The 25940-nt window shown below is 50.8% G+C and overlaps 1 protein-coding gene across 5 annotated transcripts in view; it reads right to left on the bottom strand.

Moving 5' to 3' along the window:
* ATF1 (activating transcription factor 1) overlaps positions 1-25940 on the bottom strand; it is a 331728-nt gene that overhangs the window by 222653 nt on the left and 83135 nt on the right. For 2 of the 5 annotated variants that reach the window (XM_086966306.1, XM_086966297.1), the window contains exon 2: positions 22374-22487. The exons of the other annotated variants lie outside the window; for them this stretch is intronic. In XM_086966306.1, the coding sequence (XP_086822432.1) occupies positions 22374-22484 (111 nt within the window). In that variant the 5' untranslated portion in view covers positions 22485-22487. The remainder of the gene's footprint in view (positions 1-22373; positions 22488-25940) is intronic. 5 annotated transcript variants of the gene reach the window in all.

Here is a 25940-nt window from a genome sequence, read left to right as displayed (position 1 = left end):
CACTCCACCTGGCCCTCTCCTGCCCATTCCACCTGGCCCTCTCCTGCCCATTCCACCTGGCCCTCTCCTGCCCACTCCACCTGGCCCTCTCCTGCCCACTCCACCTGGCCCTCTCCTGCCCACTCCACCTGATCCTCTCCTGCCCACTCCACCTGGCCCTCTCCTGCCCACTCCACCTGATCCTCTCCTGCCCACTCCACCTGGCCCTCTCCTGCCCACTCCACCTGGCTCTCTCCTGCCCACTCCACCTGACCCTCTATCGCCACTCTACCTCACCCTCTCCTGCCCACTCTACCTGACCTCTCCTGCCCACTGCACCTGGCCCTCTCCTGCCCACTCCACCTGTCCCTCACCTAGCCACTCTATGTCACACTCTCTGCCCAGTCTACCTCACACTCTCCTGCACACTCTACCGGACCCTCTCCTGCCCACTTCACCTAGCCCTCTCGTGCGCACTCCACCTGACCCTCTTCTGGCCACTCTACCACACACTATCCTGCCCACTCCACCTGACCATCTCCTGCCCATCCCACAGGATTTTTTACTGCCCACTCTACCTGGCCCTCTCCACCTGGCCCTCTCCTGCCCACTACACCTGGCTCTCTCCTGCCCACTCTACCTCGCCCTCCCCTGCCCACTCCACCTTGCCATCTCCTTCTCACTCCACCTGACCCTCTCCTGCCCACTCCACCTGACCCTCTCCTGCCCACTTCACCTGACTCTCTCCTGCCCACTCCACCGGACCCTCTCTTGCCAACTGCACATGGCACTCTCCTGCCCACTTCACCTGGCCCTCTCCTGCTCACTGCAGCTGACCCTCTCCTGCCCACTCCACCTGACCCTCTCCTGCCCCCTAAACCTGACCCTCTCCTGCCCACTCTACCTCACCCTCTCCTGCCCACTCTACCTCACCCTCTCCTGCCCACTCTACCTCACCCTCTCCTTCCCGTTCTACCTCACACTCTCCTACCCACTCCCCCTAGCCCTCTCCTGCCCAGGCTACCTCACCCTCCCCTACCCATTCTACCTCACAGTCTCCTGCCCACTGCCACTGGCTCTCTCCTGCCCACTCCACCTGACCTTCTCCTGCCCACTCCACCTGGCCCTCTCCTGCCCACTCCACCTGGCCCTCTACCTGCCCACTCCACCTGGCCCTCTACCTGCCCACTCCACCTGACCCTCTACCTGCCCACTCCACCTGGCCCTCTCCTGCCCATTCCACCTGGCCCTCTCCTGCCCATTCCACCTGGCCCTCTCCTGCCCATTCCACCTGGCCCTCTCCTGCCCACTCCACCTGGCCCTCTCCTGCCCACTCCACCTGGCCCTCTCCTGCCCACTCCACCTGATCATTTTCTGCCCACTCCACCTGGCCCTCTCCTGCCCACTCCACCTGATCCTCTCCTGCCCACTCCACCTGGCCCTCTCCTGCCCACTCCACCTGGCTCTCTCCTGCCCACTCCACCTGACCCTCTATCGCCACTCTACCTCACCCTCTCCTGCCCACTCTACCTGACCTCTCCTGCCCACTGCACCTGGCCCTCTCCTGCCCACTCCACCTGGCCCTCTCCTGCCCACTCCACCTGGCCCTCTCCTGCCCACTCCACCTGGCCCTCTACCTGCCCACTCCACCTGGCCCTCTACCTGCCCACTCCACCTGACCCTCTACCTGCCCACTCCACCTGGCCCTCTCCTGCCCATTCCACCTGGCCCTCTCCTGCCCATTCCACCTGGCCCTCTCCTGCCCATTCCACCTGGCCCTCTCCTGCCCACTGCCACTGGCTCTCTCCTGCCCACTCCACCTGACCTTCTCCCGCCCACTCCACCTGACCTTCTCCTACCCACGCTACCTCACCCTCTCCTGCCCACTCTACCTCACCCTTTCCAGCCACTCTACCTGACCCACTCCTGCCCACTGCACCAGGCCCTGTCTTGCCCACTCTACCTCACCCTCCCCACTCTACCTCACCCTTTCCTGGCACTCTACCTGTCCCTCTCCTGCCAACTGCAGCTGACCCTCTCCTGTCCACTCCACCTGATCCTCTCCTGTCCACTCCACCTCACCCTCTCCTGCCCAATCCACTTGACCCTCTCCTGTCTACTCTACCTCACCCTCTCCTGCCCACGCTACCCGACCCTCTCCTGCCCACTCCACCTGGCCCTCTCCTGCCCACTACACTTGGCCCACTCCTGCCCACTACACCTGGCCCACTCCTGCCCACTACACCTGGCCCACTCCTGCCCACTTCACCTGACCCTCTCCTGGCCACTCTACCTCACACTCTGTGCCCACTCCACCTGGCCCTCTCCTGCCCACTCCACCTGGCCCTCTCCTGCCCACTCCCCCTGACTCTCTCCTGCCCACTTCCCCTGATCCTCTCCTGCTCCAGGCTACCTCACCCTCTCCTGCCCATTCTACCTCACACTCTCCTGCCCACTCTACCTGACCCTCCCCTGCCAACTGGCCCTCTCCTGCCAACTCCACCTGACCTTCTCCTGGCCACTCTACCTCACACTCTCTTGCCCACTCCACCGGCCCTCTCCTGCCCACTCCACCTGACCCTCTCCTGCCCATTCCACCTGACCCTTTCCTGCCCATTCCACCTGACCCTCTCCTGCCCACTCCACCGTGCCACTCGCCTCGTTCTCTTTCACATTCCCCATGAAATTCATGGACCTCAGTGCGTAATAATACAATATAAATAAGTGCAGGTACCCAAACGTTTTTTAGGAGGCCACCACCCAAGTCAGCACTGGCACTACACCACTTATGGCATGGATACCGGCCCAAGTTTGGTTGGAGCAAGCAAATTAAGAGTCTGCCTTCCGCCAAGGGTCAAGGTGGTACCTGCGCTATCCATCTTTCGAAGTCACATTTCCGAAAGATAACTCACTCCAGAGGCCTTTCAGAGACCTTATTTAGATCTGAATTCACCAAACTGACTGAACTATGACTATCAACCTAGAGTCCTGCTAGTCAGACTAACTCCTGCCTAACATCTGACTGACTACCTCTTGTCCAGCTCTACCAGTCTTTTACTCACTGGCGTGAACAGGGCACTTTTATTATCCCCCATTCCCTTTAGGGTGTGGCTGTAAATGTTATCAGATTCATTACAGAACCAGGATCATCATCTGCTTCTCATTCAATCTCCCAAACCATCATCACAACAAGCTCTGCCCTTCAGCAGGGAGGCCAAGCAATGGATGCTCATGCATGACCTCTGAGCTGGCCAGTCTGGGCAGTTCGGTAGTCCATCCGTCAGAACCCTGCAGGTTCTTCGGGCTCTTGTTCTACAAACCCGGCACCTTTTACAGCAGCAGAATCCAGATTTGTACTAAGTTGGATTATAGTGCACCAAACACATGTTGTACACTGTATGCGGAAATATACTGGCCAGTCCAAGCTCCGCACGAGTCTGGCGTCCTTTATGTACAAAGCAATCTGTGGCATGATAGCATACAGATACAGTTACTATATCACAGCAACAAGGATGGCGCCTAACTTCGCATTAGCCATGCCTTCGCGGCATAGCCAATAGGTCTCGCTTTTGGGAACTTAGAAATATTTAGTTATGCAGCACAATATCCTTGGTGCAACAACATCAACTGTTGCATGGCTAAACACTTATAGGGTCCCAAAAGCGAGATCTATTGGCTATGCCAATGCTTGTTTATTTTTATAGCACGCATTTGCATCGCAATAGGTCTTGCATTTGCTAGAGTTTAAGCTATTGGCATTGTAAATGGCGATGCCTTTTATTTATCTGTTTTAAAAACGCAAAAAGGCATTGTCATTTACAATGCCAATAGCTCAAACTCTCATAAATGTGAGACCTATTGCATTGCAAATGCTTGTTATTCATGCTCAAAGCACACTCACTTTCAGCATGGTTGCACATTTACACATTTTAAATGCACTGCCATTTTGTTGTTCCGTGTTGCAGACTGAACATTTAGCTAAACTGTTCTATTAAGCATAATCACATTCTGAAGGTAGCTCACCAAAGCGAAAAGTGCAGAAATTTGTGAATTCAGATGTTTTATCCTAGCTTACTGCAGCATCTATATAGTGTCTATCTAAAATTTCCACTTTAATATGTTTAATTTATTATTATTATGCATGATTAAGAAAAACTGTTGCATACACATATCATTAACGCATTCATTTACATTATGCAAAGCAAGATAAACACAATTAAAACCATCATAAAATGGAGCACATAAAATGCATATTTTAGGGCTTTTGCAGCTCATCAAATTTAAATTTACTGTGCTTCAAAATGTAGACAGGAACCTTGTCAAGTTAAGCAACAGTAAAACCACGGCCTAGCTATGCTGTTATTCATTGTCCACTTGCAATGTGCATTTAAGTCTCTCTGCCACCATGTTAAAATGTATCTAAGTCGGCAGTTTAGTTGTGTTTCCCCCCGATTAAAGCACAGCTGTTCTGCCTGCCTGCAAGTCCTAATGCCACTCTGTTAGAGCATTGGTCAGAGTAAGGTACGTCTTATGTCCTCTAGGTTGGGGCCAATGCAGATGACGTGCACAAGGTCCTCATTTCCTTTTTCGCAAAGGCGGCATGACTGCTCTCCTGGTCTCCTTTTCCAGGGTGGCAGGTGCGAAAGAATTGGTAAAGTGCCAATTGAAGCTTTAGGAATTTTTCTTTTATCCTCATTTTAACTTCCGTTTTTAAATAAAATTGTGGTTTAAGGACTTTGTAGTCACTAAGCACTGTCCAGCAGTGGGTACATTTAGCCAGTGTTTCCTTTTCATCTGCAATGGATATCATTTGTGTTGCTTTTGTTATGATCTTTTTAAAACTCTGGTGATCTGTAGAGGTTGCCCAGAGGTTGGTCAGTCCCAAAAGTTTTAGAGAGACAAGCAAGTACTCCCTAGCAGGTGATTTTCAACCGCATGACAGCTCGTTCCAAAGGTGCAAAATTAAGGATCCTGCCTCAGGTCCTCGGATCTTGTGCCAGCTTTTTATATATGCGCCCCTCCTTTCCAACGATTGTTTTTGTAGCCAAAATTCTAAACGTTTTGGGCAGGTGACACGTAGTTTGGAAGATGTAAAATTGCTCTATAGATGTTGGCAGTTGCTTTGTCCAAGGCCACAGCATCTCTCCCTTGCATTGATTCGCTCCCATATGTTAGCCCTGGTTGTAATTTTGCTCGATTCATCTGTAGTAAGGGATCAAGGGTTAGGTTTGGCAGCACTTTTCTCAGAGGCTTCATTGAAAGGTAGCTCGTTGTACTCTTCCTGCGCAGGTCCTCCAGTTGGGGTTTGTACGAGCCTATGCCGTCCAACGAGACTTTAATGTATTTATAGTTTGTTACGTGGTCTAAACAATGCCCGTCCAAGTACCAATTGATCTTTTTCCTCTTGTGATAATTTACTGTCATAATTTTTGTTTTCTTTAGATTTATATTTAGGGCATTGCGTTGTGAGAAGCTATTAGTGGTATTCAAGATATATTGCAGGCCATTAGGAGTCCCACTTAACAGCACCAGGTCATCTGCATATAACAGGTTGGACAGCAATGTTTTTTCCCAATTTTGTGGCATGCAGTGTGCTCGTGCAGTGTGCTCGTGTCCAGTTCCCCGGGGAGGTCGGCCAGAAAAAGATTAAAGCTCAAGGGTGCTAGAAAGCACCCTTGTTTTAGCCCTTTGGACGTGGTAATTCGCCTTGAGATCAATTAAGGCAACAAGTCGGTAATTGTTTGGAACATTCCTATCGCCCTGTTCGAAAATTGGGCTGATCGTCGATCCTTCCCATGACTCAGGGATTTGTTGTGTGCCCTGTATGTCTTTGAAGAGTGGGACCAGTGCTTTGCTCTAGTACTCTGCATCGTGCTTGTACAGCATTGGAGGAATTCCGAAGGGGCCTGGGGCTCGTTCTAGCCTCCTCATGTTATTATTTTCCTAATCGGTGTTGTGGTTATTTCGTATAGGTCCTCGTTGTTATTCCGTGATGATTAGGGGCCTGCTGCCGCTTCTATTCCAGGGTGTTTTTGTCTGCTCAGGATGGAATCCTTGTACGTGGCTTCGCTGGCCTTTTGTGTTGTTTTCCTCCGGGAGTGACGCCTCTGTCTTTTTTAATGGTTCGAGATTCCTTATCCGCCACGTTCTCCTCTAGCGTGTTGTTGTTAAAGTGATTGACTAAGTGTTTTGCCCAATAACCTCAGTTATGTTGCTTTTAATACTTCCTTTGCGACAGGGAGGTCTTGGAGCTCCAGACATGCAATTATATGTGTGGAGCGCACACGCGCAGTTCCAACATTACTGGGCACATCCTACTCCTTTTCAGCCCCACATGACAGTGGAAGCGGCGGTTGCGACGCCTCTCCCTCTACAGCAGAGTTCTTCAATCTGTGGGCCCCCCTGGGGGGCGCGACACTGTCTCAGGGGGGGCGCGCACTCCTCCCTAAAATCTCACCTTTGTCCTCTTCAAACAAACGACAGAGTGGAGCTGCAGGGGCCCTAAGAAGGAGTGAAAACAATTAAAGCCTCATTAACAAGAAAAAAGGTATTTTAAAGACCTGTGCAATACTGTGGCTGTGTGCACGGCTGTCTCATCCAGGCTGTCACACACGGGGTGGGGGGGGGGGGGCTATCCTGGTTCAGCTGAAATGCTTTAGCTGCAGTGTGAGGCAATAAGCCCCCTTTGCTAAAACTGAAAGCGACTATTTCAGAGCAGAGGAGACTCCTTGCCTCACACTGCAGATGAAATGAATGTTTGTTACTTACTTTCAGTTTTAGCAGAGAAGGCTTCCTGCCTCCCACTGCAGCTGAAGCATTTGAGCTCTAGGAATTTAACCCAGGCGACAATGTTGCTTTTTAAATTACACTGGCAAGAGCACAATGATCACAGGGCTAAAAGTGTTTTAAGTTGCCAAAAGACAAATCCCAGTCAGGTGTTTAAACAGCCTGAAAATTGCTTGACACTAAATATGGGTTGTACAGAAGTATGTATTCATTTATTATGTGACTTTTCTGTCTTTATTCCCTTTTATTATCAGTCATACCATTCAGGCAGCCCTAAAACACAATTTAAACATGCTTTCTATTTCTATTTGCTGTTCATAGTATGCACAGGTAAGAGCTGAAAATAGGGCTTTAGGTGACTGCTTATTTTTGTACCACCTGGGGCATCAAAATAATGAGCTGGCAACCCTAACCATAAAACTGGAAGTTTGTTGCAAGATCAGCCCAGTATTTATTTCCTCCACCCTCGCTCCCTGGTTAATGCCATAATTGCAATAGCAAAAGTTTAACATATCTGAAACCCTGCGCTGCTGTCAATAACATGCTGAGTTACTGCAAGTGTCTGGCAATGCACCCTGCATTCAGACAACTTGTTCCTCATTCTCGCCCTTCACTTTCATGCTCACCCTGCACTCACAGCGATCACAATTCCCTCATACTGACCCCCATGAACTTACATCATTCACCCTGCACTCAGTGATCACTCTGCTCTCACAATGCATTTCCGTGGTTTTCCCTGCACCTCAACCTGCACCCACACAAGCACACTACCCACCCTGCATTCATGTGACACTTCACTCACCTGTCCCCCTCACTGCTCAATCGCAATCTCACTTAAACAAGCCCATCACTAACCATGCATTCATTAGTCCCACTCTGCACTAACATGCACACCCAAATTCATATGGTCACCTCACTAACCCTGCAGTCACTCCACTTACCCTACTCTCACACTGTCGCATACCTCACTGTGCACTCACATGAGCATTACTGCCACCCTCACAGCACAGAGGGTTAATGTGCCTGCTACAAAGAAGGTGTACCATGTAGATCAAAGAACAAAGGGGCATATGTTCAAGGAAGTTGCGGAGTGAGGCGTTAGCAGTCATGGGTTAAGGCCTCTCTCCACCACTTCAGGAACGGAAGGCTGCACCATATTTACAACAATATGGTGCAGCCTTGCATTTCCCCTGCACTGGCACTACACTTAGCAGTGTAGCGCCAACGCAGACACCATTGCGCAATAGTGCAAGGGTGTCTGGGTGCAGGGAAAATATTTTTTATGTACAGGAGGGGGACCTTCCTGTACATAAACAATCTTTAAATGCAATTTGTCTCACTTCCATGTGTGCTGCTTAATGCAGCACACAGAGAAAACACAATTTTTTTTTTTAAGATTACAAATACAAGGCATTTTGCTTTTTCCATGTGTGCGGCACAAGGCATATGGAAGTCATTCGTGGTGTGGGCCGTGAACATCAAGAGACAACTGCTACCGAGGTGCCTTAGTAATAGCCCCATGGGAGATAGGGAGCGACCGCGGCATACAGGTTGGGGATATAGCAAATATGCAAATGTATCTAATTATGCTACAAGCTTTCCACATTTTCTGGTTGTTTAATATTGAATGTGATCTGTCCTGCTATGATTTATTGTATTGATGATATTGCTGCATCCTTTTTGAAGGGAACTATTTATCGTGTTGTTGGGACTATATGCAGGAGCGATCAGGTATATATATATATATATATATATATAAAATATATATATATATATATATATATATACATATATATATACATACATATACATATACATACATATATATATATATATATATATATATATATATATATATATATATATATATATATATATATATATATAGAGAGAGAGAGAGAGAGAGAGAGAGAGAGAGAGAGAGAGAGAGAGAGAGAGAGAGAGAGAGAGAGAGAGAGAGAGAGAGAGAGAGAGAGTAGTAACTCACATGACTCTGGTACGGAACGATACTTCTTTATTGTATAAGCAAATGACTGGTTGTGTGCGCAATTGGTTGTCTTATAAATGTCAAAAAAAAAAAAGTAAAAAAAAACTCTGTTATGTTGGAATGTATTCCTGGGTGGGCTGGTCGTTGGAGACTGTTGATCGTCTGCCAGAATCTGGCGCTGTTCCTAAGTTTAGAGTTGTGGAGTATCCTTGCCCACAGTTTTTCATTCTCTTGCCTTTTCTTATCCCATTTCTTCATTTTAGGTCTCGCCTGAGCCATCGTGCATGCGTTGCACTGCAGACATTTAGTAAGGGCTTTAAACTTTGAAACACACGCTCGTGCGTCCGCTTTTGTTTTCTTCACCCGCTATTGGCCTTTGCCTGTGTCTTTCTAAGAAAGACAGCACGCAATTGGCCAAAGGCGGGTGCATGACCCGCCTCTGTCTGCCCTGGCCTAGGGTTCGCGGGAGCGAGCGCGGCTTTCCTCCCTCGTCATGGCTCATTAAACACAGCGTGCACTTTCAACTCCAAAAGCGGTCACTTTCAATTTCGCGCACCGCGCTTGTTTTATTTATTTATTTACTAGAGTGCCGAAATGCCTTTCTGCACAGAACACCCCTCCCATCTCCCAAACATCAACCAGAGCGATGCTGAGGCTTGTTTCTTTGTGAGCCACTCTCACTTCAGGCACCACGTCCACCGCCACCACGCCCACCACCATGTCCACCGCCACCATGTCCACCACCACGTCCACCACCACCACTAACGTCCACCACGTCAACCACGTCCACCACCACCAATGTCCACCACATCCACCACCACCACCACGTCCACCACTGCCACCATGTCCACCACTGCCACCATGTCCACCACTGCCACCATGTCCACCACCGCCACCATGTCCACCACCCCCACCATGTCAACCACCGCCACCATGTCCACCACCACGTCCACCATCATCACATCCACCACCACCATGTCTACCACCACAACCTTGTCCACCACGTCCACTACCACCACCAGGTCCACCACCACCATGTCCACAACCACCACGTCCACAACCACCACGTCCACAACCACCACGTCCACCACCACGTCCACCACCACCACCACGTCCACCACGTCCACCACCACCACGCCCACCACCACCACGCCCGCCACGTTCCCTACCATCACGACCACCACGTCCACCACCACCAGGTCCACCACCACCATGTCCACCACCATGTCCAGCTCCACCACCACGTCCTCCACCACATCCGCCACCAACACATCCACCACCACCACGTCCGCCACATCGACCACCACGTCCACCACCACCATGTCCACCACCACCAGGTCCACCACCACCACTACCACCACCAAGTCCACCACTAGGTCCACCATCACCACCACCACATCTACCACCACCACATCCATCACCACTACCGTTCACCACCACATCCACCACCACCACGTCCACCACCACCACGTCCACCACCACCACCATCACCACGTCCACCACCACCACGTCCAACAACAACACCACGTCCACCATCACCACACCACGTCCACCATCACCACACCACGTCCACCACCACCACACCACGTCCACCACCACCACCACATCCACCACCATCACCACATCCACCACCACATCCACCACCACGTCCACACCCACCACGTCCAACACCACCACCACGTCTACCACCACCATATCCATCACCACCACGTCCACCACCACCATGTCCACCACCACCACGTCCACCACCACCACATCCACCACCACCACTACATCCACCACCACTACATCCACCACCACTACATCCACCACCACTACAGCCACCACCACCACATCCACCACCACCACCACCACGTCCACCACCACATCCACCACCACCACAACTATCTCCTGTGACAGGTAAAGTGTCACTGGAGGGCAGGGGTAATAGGAGTGTGAACCCCAGTTGTACATGGGACATTTAAGGATGCATTGGGAGCGAGAAGACTGGAATAGGGGATAGAAGTGTTACACCAGACCCAAGATGCATTTTGAAGAGACCCAATGTCACAGGGGCTCCTGTAAAAGCACCACCAGGTCCACCACTATGTCCACTACTACCACATCCACCACCACATCCACCACCACTTCCACTTCCACGTCCACCACCTCCACGTCCACCACCTCCACGTCCACCACCACCACATCCACCACCACCACTACCACGTCCACCACCACCACGTCCACCACCACCACGTCCACCACGTCCACCACCACCACCACGTCCACCACCACCACCACATCCACCACCACCACGTCCACCACTAGGTCCACCATCACCACCACGTCCACCACCACCACCATGTCCACCACCACCACGTCCACCACCACCAAGTCTACCACCACGTCCACCACCACGTCCACCACCACGTCTACCACCACCACATCCATCACCACCACAGGGGCTCCTGTAAAAGCACCACCAGGTCCAGCACAACGTCCACCACCACCATGTCCACCACCACATCCACCACACCACGTCCACCACCACCACGTCTACCACCATGACCACCACGACATCCACCACCACCATGACCACCATCACATCCACCACCACCACATCCACCACCACGTCCACCACCACCACATCCACCATCACATCCACCACCACGTCCAACACCACCACCACGTCTACCACCACCACATCCTCTACCACCATGTCCACCAACACCACCACGTCTACCACCACGTCCACCACCACTTACAGCATCTCTACCCCACAGTGGCATACCTGCATGAGCCATTCACTCAAAACAAGCATTTGCGTAGCCAATAGGTCTCGCCTTTGGAACCTTATAAGTGTTTAGCCATGCAACACTTGATGTTGTTGCACCAAGGATATTGTGCTTAATAACTACACACTTAAAAGGTCCCACAGGCAAGACCTATTGGCTATGCCAATGCTTGTTTAATAATGCCTTCAGTTTAAACAGGTCACCTTGCAGATCTATGTTTTGGGGTAATTTACGAAGCTGCCTTAGTGTTTGATTTATTGTATGTTTGAGGTTCTTTGTCTCCGGTGTAGTTGCCTGCCAGGGCAAAATGCCTGCAGTTTTTTAGGTTTCGCCTCGCCGAAGATGCGCTCTGCGCATCTTTTCGGCGCAGGCGAAATCCTGTTGAGAACCGTAGGGTGGCTTGGTTCGGCCCTCGTCCTTGATTGGCTGGCTCCGTAAACGGAGCCTTGCCATTGGACGAGGGGCCTGTCCGTCAATGCCGGACCAGACACGGGGGCGTTCCCGACATTCTTTGGCTTTTGCCGACGTCACGGGACGCCGGGAACGCCCCCGTGTCTGGTCCGGCATTGCCGGCACTTCTGCGTCACCCGTCCAAGGCACCGCGAAGCGCGGCAAAGTCGTGCAGGTCAGCAGAGCCCCCACCCCCAGGAGAGCCCGCCAAACAGCAGCAGAGCACGCAGCCCAGGCACCGCAGCAGCGCGAGCACCACCAGCGCCTGAGCCGGGACAGCAGCAGCGCGTGCACAGCCCCCTCCAGAGCCGGGCATCCACAGCCAGGGCTGACTGACCGCTGCACAGCTCCCCGCGGCCCCCATAGAGCCCGTGCTGCCCCCAGCCTTTCCAGCCTCAGCAGCCCCCGGGCGCGAGGGCAGGCCTGAGAGGCAGCAGAGCCCAAGCACCAGCAGCCGGGCGGCCCTCGGTGCGCTGCTCCAGTGGCGTAGTCTGGACACCCCTCAGAGAGCCACTGCAGCGGGACAGCCTGGGTCCAGCTGATATCCCAGCTCCGCCACAGTTTACTGCAGCGTGGGGAGCCGCAGAGGCCTCCGCAGAGTCTGGGGGTACCACCACCAGGAGGCCAGCCTCAGCACAAGGGGCCCAGCCCTTAGCAGATCCCGAGTATGAAGGAAAGGCGCAGCCCCCAGGCCCCCGCCGTGGTGAGGTGTAAGCTGGTCCTCGTGGGGGACGTGCATTGTGGGAAGACTGCCATGCTACAGGTGCTGGCCAAGGACTGCTATCCAGAGGTAAGTGTGCAGGGGCGCGTATGTATGCAGAACATATCACCCAGACATCTACCCTCCACCCATCTGGCCCCATCATCATAATCCGACCCCAGTTCAGCCCGTCTGTAACCACGTCATTTTAACCAGGTCGCCGTAACCCCGTAGTAGCAGACATCCTTAATCAGTCTCCCATTTATTCCGTCTGTAACCCTCCCGCTTTACTCCCTTATACTCCCAATGAGTAGACCGGGCACCTTACACAGTCCCCCATTTAGCCCCCTTGCAAACAACAGATCACTTCAGACGGACCTGCGATGTGGCCTTTTAAACCATGCTCATTTAGCCCGACCGCCTCAACTCTTCCTCTTGTACCACTGAATCAGACTACCTTTAGGCTTTAACCCGTCTGTAACAAAACCGCTCTACCCAGGTCTCTGTGCCCCTCATGATCAGACCACCTTGACCCCCCTCTTTATTCCTAATAACTCCTGCATCCATGTCTCCTTAACCCCCTTAAATATTTTCAAACCAGCACTTGTGTCTCACAATAAAATATTGTCCAAGTAGAGTTATTCATTTTATGAAAAGATACGACTTTATGTTCGTATATCCTTAGTAACTTCAAGAAGCGTTCTAGCATAAATCAATATTTCCAGTTACTATCGCAGTTTATGTATAATTAGTTCTGAGGGATGGTAGAGCTGTACTATGGGAAATAGTCACGGGTCCGTGAATGTGCGATGTCACAATCTAGTATGTGTCTCGGTCTTGAGGCGGAAGCACATTTAGAGCACACCCAGGATCAACACCAGGAGTCCCCGCTGCGGGGCCTCTCTTCCGGGTTCCTGTGCAGCTCTGGAGGCCGCAGCACTGAGGTGGCGCGCGCAGGTTTCGTGAAGGACAAACGGGTGCACGTGGCAGGCGGGGGTTCTGAGACCTATCGCCAGCTGATGCCCTTGGTGATTAAAAACACTGAGGTGGCTGCAGCCAGGTGGGGCTGTCGGGCCGTGCCAGAGGGGCCGTTGGCGCCAGTTATATCTGAGGCAAAACAGCGCTGCCACGTTGAATCTTGGACGTTCGCGTCAGACTTTCATTGCAAAGGCTGAAGGCAGAGGAGCATTGTCCTCTTTCATAGAGCAGCAGTTGGGGGCAGCGCCCAGGGGCACTGGACTCGGGCTATGTTTTAAGACCAGGCTAATTTTTTATGTTTTAAGACAAGGTTAATATCCCCGCCATGGTCTTTTATTTACTCTGTTCCCCAAAGAAGACTCCTCCAAGGAAGACAGCCAAAAATTCTGCCTGTTGTTTGAGCCTTCCTGTGCACAGCTGTGCAAAGCATCTTTAGGAAAGAGGTGATCCGTGGTCCTGATGGGGCTCAATTTTTGAGGTTGACGGAAGGACAAACGGGTGCATGTGGCAGGCGGGGGTTCTGAGACCTATCGCCAGCTGATGCCCTTGGTGATTAAAAACACTGAGGTGGCTGCAGCCAGGTGGGGCTGTCGGGCCGTGCCAGAGGGGCCGTTGGCGCCAGTTATATCTGAGGCAAAACAGCGCTGCCACGTTGAATCTTGGACGTTCGCGTCAGACTTTCATTGCAAAGGCTGAAGGCAGAGGAGCATTGTCCTCTTTCATAGAGCAGCAGTTGGGGGCAGCGCCCAGGGGCACTGGACTCGGGCTATGTTTTAAGACCAGGCTAATTTTTTATGTTTTAAGACAAGGTTAATATCCCCGCCATGGTCTTTTATTTACTCTGTTCCCCAAAGAAGACTCCTCCAAGGAAGACAGCCAAAAATTCTGCCTGTTGTTTGAGCCTTCCTGTGCACAGCTGTGCAAAGCATCTTTAGGAAAGAGGTGATCCGTGGTCCTGATGGGGCTCAATTTTTGAGGTTGACGGAAGGCACCTGGGGGCTGAGTAGGAGCCAGCATGAAATATTATTTACAGCGCTTAATGTTGCACTTTTTGCCACCAATAGGCGCTGTACATAACAGGTGTTACTATCACCCGTTTGCATGATGGTTGGGGTATCGACCTCGGAAGGATGAAACGGGGAGTTCGCCTTTCCTTGATTCTAACTGCTACAGGTTAATCAGAGAGCGAGTAAAGAGATCACATATTGTACACAAGATACACACCTGAAGTAAAGAGGTTTAACGCAGCCCGTTTGTAGTATGGGAAAATCAACTGGAAACCAAAGTAGAGAGATAAAACTTTGACGGGAGTTTTAGAAACACGTTTCTGAAGCAGACGGTTCTGTGTATGTATGCAGGAGAGAGATGCGTTAATGTAATTTAGCACATTGAACCCGCACAGACATTATGGTAATGCAGGTGTTTTTTGGCAGACATTGGTGTAGGGCCACGCTGTAACAAAGGCTGGGTGGAGGGTTCCAAATGCCAACCTTCCTTGGGGGGGATGTTTTGTGTGCCTTAGGTCACCCCTTGGTGATCCGGGTTCAGAGAGTGCGGCCTGGCTTTGTGCGTGCTGGCCGGGGTGTCGCGTAAATGGCGGCAGGTGCTGGTGGGCTGCCATGGTTGGCTGACCTCCTGAGTCACTGCCAGCCCATTGGCCACACGGAGAGCCATTTATTTCCTCACAAGTGACAGATGTGCTTGGTGCACGCCAGGCCTGCTAGTTGTGACACGCCCCCCGCAGGGGGCAGGGGGCATGGAGGGGCGAATGCCTCTCTTTGTTGAGGTCTTGAAACCGTCCCTCTGCGTGAAAGAGATCGCCACGCTGTGCCCCTGTGCCACCCTCCAAAGTAACCTGGATGGCATGTGCCATTTATGGAGCATGACAGGGGACCACCATGGCAAAGGACGCAGCTGCCATCAGCAAGTGGTCTTTAAAAACGCATTACATATTTTTTCTGGAATTTAATTAAATAGTGGCAGGATTAGCAAACTGTTTCGATGAGTGAGTCGTTAAAGCTTTGGCCCATATTTACTAAGGTACAAACAGGTCTCCTACATACAAGGTCCCTACAAAAATACAGTAAATGCTAAACCAGCTTCGGCTTAAGTGCACTTTGTAAAACGACTACTATACCCAAGCTCTGTCACACAGTGTGACCTTTAGCACACAACCTTCTTTTTGAACCCAAAGCTACTCTTTTTGTTTCTGAAGGAGGGATTTAATTAAGCTATTTGTATTCCAATAAAACACATTTTAATACATTTATAGTACAGATCCAGTAAAAAAAGGTAGCATTCTTCATATATTTGATTAGGCAGGAACACACCCAAAAAGTTCACACTAGTAGTTTAAACTCACTATTTCTAATCATGCATCTTTACTGCTGTTCATCTGTAAAGCTGTAATCATACATATTTTTTGTATTTTGCTGCTTTCACGCCGAGACTATATTATACATAGGGGCCCATACGTGCTCTTGAACATACATTGCGCCACCTGGCAGCTCTGCGACACGAGCTCAGAGGATACTGCCACTACAGTAGCTCGGAGTGTAGTCTGTAAACAGAAAGGTGGGAATAAAGCAAGTGTCAATTGCAGAATAATTGGTACCACTTGGTACCACTGCACCAGCCACACTACTTCCCTACTGACCGTTCTACACTTCAGCCCCGTCTAAATTACAATTCCTGCTTGTGACCCTTTTGCCTGCTTGTGCTTGTTTTCCTGACCCTGTTGCCTGCTTGTGCCTCCGTGTGCCCCTGTTGCCTGCTTGTGCCTCCGTGTGCCCCTGTCGCCTGTTTGTGCCTCAGTTTTCGTGCCCCTGTTGCCTGCTTGTGCCTCCGTGTGCCCCTGTTGCCTGCTTGTGCCTCCGTGTGCCCCTGTCGCCTGCTTGTGCCTCAGTTTTCGTGCCCCTGTTGCCTGCTTGTGCGCCCCTGTTGCCTGCTTGTGCCTCCGTGTGCCCCTGTTGCCTGCTTGTGCCTCCGTGTGCCCTTGTTGCCTGCTTGTGCCCCTGTTGCCTGCTTGTGCCTCCGTGTGCCCCTGTTGCCTGCTTGTGCCTCCGTGTGCCCCTGTTGCCTGCTTGTGCCTCAGTGTGCCCCTGTTGCCTGCTTGTGCGTCCGTGTGCCCCTATTGCCTGCTTGTGCCTCAGTGTGCCCCTGTTGCCTGCTTGTGCCATGTGGGTGTGTGTGGAGGGCTCTGTGTGGCTGTGTGTGTGGGGAGGTTTGTGTGGCTGTGTGTGTGGGGAGCTTTGTGTGGCTGTGTGTGTGGGGAGCTTTGTGTGGCTGTGTGTGTGGGGAGCTTTGTGCGGCTGTGTGTGTGGGGAGCTTTGTGCGGCTGTGTGTGTGGGGAGCTTTGTGTGGCTGTGTGTGTGGGGGGGGCTCTGTGTGTGTCATTTGCGAGAGATAAAGCTAGTGGCATTGTAAATGACAATGCCATTTATTTATGTTAAAAAATACATAAATAAAAATAATGTCAAGAGCAATGCCAATAGCTCTAACTTTAACAAAGGCGAAACCATTGCATTGTAAATGCTTGTTCCGATTTTCCTCCTGTCATTGTGGCAAATTTCTCCCCAAGAGCCATTGTAAAGTTCTCCCAAGCTTTTGCAGGTTGGGTTAACGTGTCATTTCCTTGGGTGAGAAGTGTCTTTGCAATTTTAGATAGTTCCTCAATTGTGTTGGATTTATACCTTATTCGTTTGTAATCCGAGGTAAATTCTGAGGCAATTGTTTTGCATGCCTCCATTGGGTGTCTTGTGTTTGCTTTAAATATCACTTCCTAGGGCAAGTGGTCGCTTTGTTCATTATCACCTATTCTAAAGTAGTCGATGTTGTGGAACATAGAGAGAGTTATCAAGGTGAAGTCTAGGTAAGAAGAGGCAGTTGTGGAGTAAAAAGTTGGGACCGGCGGGTTGTCCTCCTTAAATCGGCCATACGGAGCTCTCATGTTTAGTTGTTCAAGTTCTTGGAGTTGGTTTGCTTGAATATGCTGGGGCCTGATTCTGACCCAGTTCCAAATAAGGTGGATATTAAAATCGCCTGCAAAGATGATGTGCTCTGCGCCCTGCTCTTCTGTAACCCTTAGCAGCTCTTTCACTAGCTCTTTTGCAGCACTTAGCTTTTGCTTAGGGTGCAGGTAAGTATTGATTATTATGATTGGCTGGTCTTCCTCATTGAATTTGAGTGTTGTCATTACCGTCTGTATGGCACTTGAGGCTGCAATTTGTGCCTCTACTGATATAATTGCTCCAATTGTAGTTATTGAGGCAAATAATATCAGCCCCCCTGAATGATGGCCGCAGTTAGATCCCTTTCTTGCTGGAACGAATTGTGACATGAACCTCCGAAGCTCAATCGCATGATCCTCACAGGTTTCTTGGAGTAGTATCAAATCAAATGATTTTGATTCATTGAGTGCTTTGTGGTCCTCCATTTGCTCGCCAGGCCTTAATGTTCCAGGTGCACTCAGTTGTTGTTCGCTGTATGTATATCCAGCTGCGGTCTATTGACACTGGTGTTGGGCCTTTAGGCTCACGGCCTATGTTCAAGTTAGTGGCCTTTGAGTGGGTGGGGTAGGCTCCTAGGGAACTACTGCGAGCACCCTTTAAGATTGATGTAGCAGTTTGGATGATCCGCTGTTGTGGACATTTAGAAAAGGCACTGGATAGGCTGGTTTTGTTTCAGGTTTTAGTCTTATCCCCCACTGAAAGAATGCATTTTCTTCCTTCTGGATTATATTAGCGGTCTCATTAGTATTCCATGTTGTCTTGGTTGCTACTGGGCCCTGCTGATTATTAGTTGGTTGGTTGGTTGGTTGGAATTCGATTGAGAGCAGATCTGCTAAACTTAGTTTTTCTAGGCTCACAATGGAGTGTAGTAACGGCAATATCTTCCCCTTGTTTGATATGTGCACTCTTGTTTTGTATTCAGGAAAGTATATGATGGTATCCGTGTCCTTTGAGTCTTTGGCTGCGGTTTCCTGATGTGGAGTTGCTTCAGAGTGTGGAGGCCTTAGAGGAGTGGAATTGGTCGTTCTGGCTCCTTGATTGGCATTGCTGGCTCGTAGGGGCTAAGCCGGTGCCTGAACCTTTTTCGGCATGTCTACCTTGTGCGTTCTCCCTTGGTGACCTTTGTGCTAATTCCCTAGGGTTGTTCGATGGCTCATCTCTCAGTTGAGCTCTTGGGCTTTGTTCCATACTGGTAGTCGTGCTAAATTATTGTGTTGTTGAGACTGACTGCTTGCTTGTCTGGTTGATCCCCCGTTTGCTGTTGCCTTTTATGGCAGATTGGGTTAATGACTTTGTGTTTTCTGCGTACTTGGATCCGGATTGGCGTTAGGTCTCGTGATTAAACGGTCTGTCCTGTCATCCAGAGTAAGGGTTAAGGTACGCCTGGTGGCCTCAGTTTCCATAGGGGTTGTCAAGGGCTGGTCCTCCCCTCAGTGGCCCAGAAAGGCTACCTTCCTGTTCCTGCCCTTCCTTTTTGTTTGTGGCGCTCTTTTGTGATCAAGCGATTTTCTTTGCCGGCACTTTCTGTAATAGGAGTGGATAGTGTGAGCCCTTCTGGTAAATGATGTAAGCTAGTGGGCATGTTCCCCATGTTTTGGTGTCCAGGCATCGTTGCGTCCGTTCTGAGTGTTCCATCTGTCGGGCCTTTACTTGCCTCGATAGTTTCAATGGTCTTATGCGATATAGTATTTGCTTTTAGTTCTGATAGAAGTTTCCGAACATTGATGGCAACGAGGATAGTTTGTCAATAATTGGGGAGCAGATAAAGTCGGTGTGTATGATTTGAGTTGATTGTGCGAGCTTCTGGCCCCCGCTTAATGAGCCCATTGAGGTCTGCTAGTTTCCTACCTATCCTGGAGGTAAAGTCTGATAGAGTTTGAAGAACCGTAAGCTGCATATCCAGTTTGTGTGACTGATATTGAAGTGCAGTTGCTGAATGTTGCATTGTGCTTAATAAGGTTGCCCAGATTGGTTCTGTGTAGACTGATCCTATGGAATTGTTACTCTCTACTCTGGGCATGCTAGTTGATTCCACGCTAGTCTGATTTAAGGTGGGCTTGAAGTTATAAGAGGCAACAAGTTCCTCCCAATCCTGTAATGCAAGGAATGTCATGTCACTATCCGTTAGATGCGAGTCTTCGTGTGGTAAGGGTAGGGAGCACTCAACTGGGGTATTGTTTAGTGGTGGACTAAGGACTGACAGAGTATCGGTTTGTATGAGCATTGTCTTTAGGGGTGGGGGGGAAGTTATTTTTTGGGCTGTGGTGATGCGATGCAAGCGTTTTGTCCAGTCCAAGAGTTCTGCTTGGGGAGGAATGCTTGGAAGTCCCTAAAGTCTTTAATTCTTCCTTGTTTTGGCGTATTTATATGTTCTGTAATCCTGGGAGCTTCTTGTTGGACTACTTATTGGACAGCTGCATATCTGTCTCCACAAAAGGTCCACCTAGGGCTCTGTCCCCTGGTGGGTTGTTGGCGTGGCTGTTATTCCGGTGACTGTGTCTGTCTTGTCCGTATCCATGTCCATTTCCTTATCCTTGTACTTGTACTTGTCCTTATCCTTATCATTGGCTTTGTCCATTGTAGCTAGTGGTGGTCCAGTCGAGTTGGATAAGTTCTTTGAGGGGTATTCTAGTCTCCCTGGTTGTAGAGGGGTTTGTAAGCCCTCGATATCCTCATTTTTAGAGTAGACGGCTGTGCCAGGATCTTTCAGAAATGTACATTTTGTAAATATTTTTGGCTGGAATGTACAATATTTATGAACTCTTGATTCATCCCTTTTTAATTCCATCTTAAAATGGCTTTTAGATTTGAAGTTTTTTGTGGACGCTGAACTGCAGGCGCCATTAGCATCTATATCATTTGTGGTGGAACATATGCTGATTTCTTTGCAGTTTTTATGTGAAGGATCCCTTTTTATGTCGCTTTTTATGTAATTTCTAGCGATATCCTCTTCCTTGGTTTATTTTTTACTTTGGCTTTGTTAGAGATCTCCTTACTTTGCCCGACCTCATGTCTACCAGGTTTGCTTGTTTCTTTTTTCTTTGGCAGTTCCTTTAGCTATACCTTTGATCCCTTTAATCATGTGCTAGTTATCATTCTTGGTGTGATTGTTGTGCTTGTTCACTCCTCAGTGATAGTACTAATGTGCAGTAAGCTCTGAGTTGGCTTTACCACCGCACTTTCTCCCCGCGGTGTGGGGGGTAAACTGTGAGGTGCCTGCTGTGAAGCATGCTCAGAAACCGCTCAAGAGGGGGGCCTGGAGCAATCTGCACCGACCAAGGCGTCTCTGTTATGTTATTAAGTTATGTTATGTTATTAAATTATTTATTAAGCGCACTAACACTGATTAGTTTCTTGGCGCTGAATTTGACAGTAACACAACAGGTAAAAAAGTAGGATTTAAAAAGCTTGTCTGAAAAGCCAAGTCTTCAGTGCTTTCCGAAAAGGTAGAAGATCTTGACAGAGCCGAATTTCTAGTGGCAAGGTATTCCATAGGCGGGGGGCAAGTGCTGCAAACCTACGTCCACCAGAACGTTTAAGCTTGAACGGGGGGATCTGGAGAAGGCCCAAATGGAGTGAGCGAAGGTTGCGGGGGGGGAACATATCTGGTGATTATTTGATTAATGAACTTGGGGCTTTTGCCATGCAGTGATTTAAAAATCATGCAGCCTGCCTGTCTCTGCTCCTTGGAAGGGTCGCAAGGCCTTTAGCGGCCCTTCCCCACTCCCACTCTGTTTCGTCATCCGCACCACTCGCTGTCTCTCTGCCCTGCTGCTATTCCAGGTAGTGCAGAAAGAGGGGCTGGGTGCGACATGCCAGGCAGGCAGAGAAGGCAGGCAGGTGCGAGGAGCAGTGACTAGTCCAAGCACCAGCAACAAGGCAGTGCAGTGCAGGAAGTGAATGATCAGAGCAGCGGAGCAAAAGAACGCGCTGGCCAATGCTCCTGCTCCCGCTTACCTCTGCGGCCCCCTGCCTGGCCCGGCTCACCTTCTTCTCCACCTAAGGCGCAGGAACCGAGGCAGGGGGTTGCGTCAGAGCAGTTCAGAGCACCAGCATCAGAGCACTAGCACTGGTGGTATAGAGTGGAGCGTTAACGGCACCGACGTAGCAGTGTGGGAGAGTGGTATGTGGTAGGTGCTGCAGAGTTTGTATGCTGCTTGCCCCCTCCTCACTCGTTCTCCCCCCTCCGCTCACTGCACCACCTCTGAACGGTGAACCGCTTCTTCCGCTTCCCTAAGTTCACCAACAAGCTCCACTGTGGCGGTGGCAGACACGGTCTCTGTCTCTGCGCCTCCAGCTACAGCTGCGAAGGCGGTGGAGCCTGGTGCTCAAGCATCATCTCTGCGCTCGCTCGCCAACTCGCAGCTCACGGTCGTCGCAGCCTGGAAGACTAAGTCTCAGCTTCGCAACCCGGAACTGACCAAAAAGTGATACAGCAATTCAGAAGGAGGATCCACTTTAATATATGTTCTTTACTCCTTTCATTTACATTGAGTATAAGTGGACCACTGTAGCGCCGACACGTAAAGATTTTTAGCAGTACAGCAGACCAAGAAGAGAAGCTCTGGTCCATTTATATGGTAAGCTGCATTTACCTTATTTTGATGCTTGATGGCTATTTTCCATTTAACATGTGTTACACTTCTATAAGATTTTCTGAGTGTCTGCTTTCTTTTACACCAGTTTAACATTTTCAAGGAATGGTTTACCTGTTGGGCAATTTGAGAGAGATGAGCTGCTTGTAGTGTTGTAGTGGGTATGGTAACAGAATGTGTTGCTGCAGAGCTGTTACTGGCGGCCTTGTGAACCTCCTCCATCATCAACTGAAAAACAGGTGAAGAAAATTTAGAAAGCCCAAACGTTTTTTATCTTCTGGTCAAGACTACATTATTGAATATTTGAATTATCTTATACGGTGAGTGGTTGCTTACTTAAAGTGGAAAGAAGCAATATTTATTGGTCAAAATCTAATATTTGTAAGGGACTCTGGCAAGGAATAGTGACAGGACTCACCAAGTAAACAGAATACTGGGTACAGAGCTGCCCAAGATCACGCAGGTAGTCAGCGAAGAAAAGGGATCCAATAGAAAAGCTCTGCACAAGTTAACAAGAAGTCATGCTCAGAAAGAACAGGCACGCTATGGGCTATAGAGAATTCAGAACAACTAAGACACAAGACATGAAAGCGATACATATAAGAACATTAACAATCAAGGGTATATGGGGTAAAGCACTCAGGAGCTCCACGTGGTTAACACTGAATCTCAGGATGGTCTTCACCCACAACTGCTGTTACTGATACTGACTGGAAATACCCACATATAGGATATACATGCAAAGGCAGGGTCTGTGGAGCGGAGGCCTATGGTGAGGTTATAAAAGTACAAAGACAATGCTCACAGTGGATGAGAAACACATCCTAGGTTCTCAGCTGTGCCCACGAATCCTGGCAATCATATAGGAAAATGCAAGGCTGAGACCTCACATAGCCAGCCACAAAAGGCACGAAGCTGGAGAGGATGAGTGTTTAACAGGAAAAAAGGAAAACAAAGGGAATAGAAAACTAGACAGAAAGCAACAACCACAAAGGGAATCTGAAAGCAAACTCAGGAGCAATAAGGAAGTAGCAAACTAGAAACTGGAACTAGGGGAAAGGGGAAGAAAGGCAGAAGTGGGAAAAAGATAACTACGGAAAGATACATTTTTTGAGAATAGAGGCTGCACTAAAATAGTGCATACTCAGGAATCAATATTCATGGTAGCACTGCAGCCATTGCTAGTAAAGGGAACAAGATAAAGCTAATGCTCAGGACTATTCTGGAGACAAGGGTAGCAAAATCTCAGGAACTTAGCCCTCAAGGGGTCCATCAAATAGCAACACTAGTCCAATGACCAAAGAGGCTAGAAAGAGGTCACTATGATCACATGCCTCAGGAGTGAGAAAGCTAGCACTAGTAAGCCACAGATGTGCTGAGTTTCTCCACTATTCTTTGGCATACAGGAATAAAGACAAAGCAGTGAACAGGGGATTGTAGGTATCTGAGCCTTTAGTAAGAAAAGCAGACTGGCATCCACAAAACCCGGAATGGATCTAGAATGGATTAGAGTTTCAGGATAATGTCCAAGAGGCTGCAATCAAGTATATGGATGTAAAGGAAGGTTCGGAAGCTTATCTGAGCATTGGAAAGTCCCATAGCTAGCCCCCCTAATGATGGGCACAAGCACACAGGTAACACAAGGAGTGAATCATGACAATATTGTCCATCCACTGGCAATGTTTAATTATTTGAATTTCTGCAAATGAGAGTTCCACACAACATGGTACACCTTATTTTAAAAAAAAATAATACGGGGTGTGTGGCTAAGATGGCGACCTGACCAGACGTGGAGGTCTGAGTATCCCTGCCATGGCCCTTCGCCCCCGGTGTTTTCTGGCACACAGTCCTCCTATTCCATGCTGTGGATGGTGGCGTTGTGCGTGGGAGGCTCAGAGGCAGCTAAAAGCAGGCTCTTAGTGGTCCGATAGTCCCGTAGTCTGCCCCCGAACTGACCTGGTGAGCTCCGGAGCTTCCCTGCAGAAAATGGCGCCCGGGTGCTGAGCTGTTGTTGGGGGAGGAGCACGGAGCCTGGAGAGGTGCAGGAGCGCTGGGCTCTCCGTGGCGGCCCGCGGCTCGACTGCGTCACGGACGCGATGAGGCCCTGGTGAAGGCGAAGGTGACCGCGGCTCTCCTGTTCGCCACGCATCCGGCGGCGGGGGAGTGAGGCGCCCGGAGGCGCGATAATTGAGCGTGCTGCCCTCTGGCCTGGTAGCGGCATTCCGAGGTGACGGAGGAGGCGGCGCGGGGTGTGGCCAGAGGTGGCAACCAGGGCCCCTCGATCAGAGGTAGCGGACTGCCGGCTCTACCACCCTGCGGACGCGGCGCGGCCCCGTAGTGAAGGAGGGGGCCGCCGCTCCCCTGTTTGCACGCATCCGGCCGTGGTGGTGTGAGGCGTCCGGAGGCGCGAAAATTGAGTGCGCTGCCCAGGTTGCGATCTCCCAGGACTGCCGGCCAGAGGGGAGCGCTCAGCGGAGGAGGGGGAGGCGCAGTGTGGGGCCCGGGGGGACAGCCGGAGCCCCCGGACCAGCAGTGGCGGTGCAACTGGAGATCGAGGCGGCCCGCCTGTCCCGGACTTGCTGCAGACGGTGAGCTGCGTGCTGCCTCGAATAATTACTGGCGGACTCCCCCCTAAATTGCTTTGCGGCCTTGCGCTCCGCCCTTGCTGTGCTGGTCTCCCCCGGGCGTGGGGTGCACCCCCGAAGGGCAGAAGGAAAGACCTGAGTGCACAGAAAGCTCCGGGCTGAAGCAGGGGTGGGCTGGCGGCCCGAGTTTTGGGAGCGCTGTATTGCGGCCAGGACAGTGCCTTATTAAGCTCAAGGGACTCGGACTGTGATAGCGACGCCGAAGGAGGGCACCTGCAGAGAGCAGGGGGGCGGCAAAATTGTTCCCGGACAGTGGCACTAGGGGGGCCCAGTTAGGGGTGGGGCCTGCCCTTCATGAACTTTCCTAACTCGCGGCGGGGGCTGCTCACCTGTCATCACCACACCCCTGCCTTTCGTGGAAACAGGGACATTCATAGCGCTGGGGGTGGGAGGCCTTCCTGGGCCTAATTTCCATAGCACCTTGGCTCAGAGTGGGGGCCTTTGTGGGGCCCGCTACTCACGGCCCTCGCGGGTGCCGTCGGGGCACCTAGAGCAGTTCCCCCACTGAGGACCCTTGCGGGGGCTGCCCCGGGCTCCCCCCTAGTGCCTTCTCACCGCAGCCCAGAGTGGACCCCACAGAGAGTGCCGGCTGAGCGAGAGTACCCTCCCCCTGGCTGGGTCCTGTGGGGGTCAGCTGGGACCCCATCAGGAGCAGCAGCTGAGACCAGCACGTTCTACCTGGCCGTCACGGCTAGCGACGTCATCATGGCCAACACGAAGAAAAAAGACTGCACTTTAAAAGACATGCTAACTAAAGGGGCGGCAGCTGGGGACAAAGGAACCCTCGCCTCCCCAGTATCACATCCCCCAATGGGCAGGACGATGGCGGGGTGCCCATCACCCGAGCATTTCTGGAAACCCTTTTCAACACCCTCCGCGATTACTTTCAGGTACTCAAACAGGAGGTGGCAGGGGAGGTTAGAGAAATACGCCGCTGGGTGAGCGGGTGGCGGTCCTGGAGAATGGCGGGCACTCTCAATCCGAGGAACTCGAGCAACTACAACAAGCTGTCCTCCGCCTCAAAGACCAACAGGTT

Source organism: Lissotriton vulgaris, chromosome 1_1 (genome assembly GCF_964263255.1).
Source record: "Lissotriton vulgaris chromosome 1_1, aLisVul1.2, whole genome shotgun sequence".
NCBI lineage: Eukaryota > Metazoa > Chordata > Amphibia > Caudata > Salamandridae > Lissotriton > Lissotriton vulgaris.
This window is presented reverse-complemented; position numbering and strand designations above follow the sequence as displayed.